At 35.7% G+C, this 2,115-nt stretch overlaps 1 protein-coding gene across 1 annotated transcript; it reads right to left on the bottom strand.

Moving 5' to 3' along the window:
• Positions 1-366: 366 nt before the first annotated feature.
• LOC102023781 (olfactory receptor 6C2-like) lies at positions 367-1,296 on the bottom strand. Its single transcript, XM_005397507.1, has one exon. The coding sequence runs from the start codon at positions 1,294-1,296 to the stop codon at positions 367-369; it is 930 nt and encodes a 309-aa protein (XP_005397564.1).
• Positions 1,297-2,115: the final 819 nt, after the last annotated feature.

Raw genomic sequence — 2,115 nt, 5'->3', positions numbered from 1 at the left:
AAAGCTATAGAGACTATTAAAAAATGAAGACTACTAATTCTTTCTTTGCAAATCTAATACTTCATTAATATTCACATTTTGTTTTCAAATGTTTCTTCAGTTTGCACTTTTTGTAAGGCTGGATCAAATGGGATAGTTTTGTTCCTTATAGAAAACTATGACTATGACATCAGAAAAGAAATGTGTTTACAAAAAATGAAAATAAGTGATCTCACTAAGAGCAGTTGTTGATGCAAGGAACATTTTGTGAAAATTTATCGGGATGGGCTTTGTATTTGACCAAAAATTTATTTTAGAAACTTAATGATACATGCTCTGGAGAGCCAATCTCATCTGAAAAATTGGATCATCATCTTTGGCATTCTTTTACTTGTAAGAGAATGCAATTCTTTTGACTGAGTAGATGAAAGCTTGTTTTACTTGCTTGTTTCTCAAGGTGTAGATGAAAGGGTTCAGCATAGGAGCAATGGAAGTAGTCAGCACTATCACACCCTTATTAATAGCCACTGAGTCCTTTGCTGAAGGTTTGACATAGATGAAGACGCAGCTGCCATAGGTGAGAGAAACCACAATCATGTGGGAGGAGCAGGTAGAAAGAGCTTTTTTCCTTTGTTGGGCAGAGGGGAATCTTATGATAGTCTTGATTATGTATATGTAGGAGAGAACTACACAAAGAAGCGTTGTGATGAAGGTCAACGCTGCACAAACGATAACCATCTGCTCAATAACCCACGTGTCTGAGCATGAAATCTTCAGGAAGGGAGACACATCGCAAAGAAAGCTGTCGATGACATTAGAATCGCAGAATTCCAGAGTTTGGCTCAAGCTAAACGGGGGGAGTATGATTAATAAGCCAGCAATCCAGCAACAAAGGATGAGTCTCCTGCAGGTTTTGTTGCTCGTGATGGTGGCGTAACGCAGGGGTTCGCAGATGGCCACGTAGCGGTCGTAGGACATGGTGGCTAGGAGAAAAAATTCAGTTATGCCAAAAAGATCAGTAAAAAATGCTTGTGTCGCACAAGCACAGTAGGTAATAGTCCTGTCACCTGTTGATAGGTTATACAAGTATCTAGGAATGCAAGCTGATGTGAATAAGATTTCTAAGAAGGAAAAGTTTTGTAGGAAAAAGTACATTGGTGTTTTAAGATGAGGATCCACTAATGTAAGCGAGATGATTGCCAAGTTCCCAATTACACTTAATAAATAGGTAAAGAACAGGAAAATTAAAAGCAGACGCTGCATTTGTGGATTGTCTGTCAGTCCCAGGAGAATGAATGTTATTGTATGGTTTTGCATAACTGACTTTTGATATTGTTGTCCAGTATACATAAAAAAATCAGATATTTTATTAAAATATAGGGAAGCTAAAGTTCTGTGGTGGTAAACATCGAAAATTAAACAGATAACTGGCTCAACGAAATTTGTTCTTTAACTTGGTAATTAATCTTGTCAATACTCTCATGGAGCTAATTGTTTCTGGTTTTGGGGTATTTTTATTTTAAAGAGAGTAGTAAAAAAAAAGAACAATAGTGGTATACCAACATCACAAACATAAACAAAGCAAAGCAAGAACATTCAAAATGATACAGGGTTTCTTTCTTTTTTTTTTTTTTTTCCTGGTACCAGGAATCAAACTCATGACCTCGTGCTTGCCAGGCAGGTGCTGTGCCGCTGAGCTAAATCCCCAGCCCTGATACAGGGTTTCAAAATGAAATGATAAGAATTAACAGTGGTTGTTATATTACATATTGTTATCTTCAGCTAAATTGCTCAGACTACCAGGTGTAAGAATGGAAGATTGTGTTCAAACCATTACAGAGAATAAAATAATAATTATTAAAAAACATTAGAGATGATACAGAGTTTCACTAGACAAGATGGTAGGAATTCACCAATGATTGTTCTATTGCATATTGTTGTCTTCAAATCAGTTGCTCAGATTATCAGGTATAAGCATGCAAAATTGGTCAAATATAAAAAAATTTTTATAAAAGATTTTAAGCATTATCTGTTCCTTTCAAATGGGGTAATTTTTAAAGGAATAGTTCTTACAAATCAATTTTCTACCATAACCCAATAATTTACAGATTCCACTTCTCCATTGCATTTTCACAA

Source organism: Chinchilla lanigera, unplaced genomic scaffold, assembly GCF_000276665.1.
Source record: "Chinchilla lanigera isolate Chin_1 unplaced genomic scaffold, ChiLan1.0 scaffold00057, whole genome shotgun sequence".
Lineage (NCBI taxonomy): Eukaryota > Metazoa > Chordata > Mammalia > Rodentia > Chinchillidae > Chinchilla > Chinchilla lanigera.
Note: the sequence above shows the minus strand (reverse complement) of the source record. Positions and strands in the feature narration are given on the sequence as shown.

Excerpts from the sequence above, each read along its gene's own strand:
- LOC102023781 (XM_005397507.1), bottom strand. The coding sequence starts at position 1,296 with ATGCAAAACCATACAATAACATTCATTCTCCTGGGACTGACAGACAAT.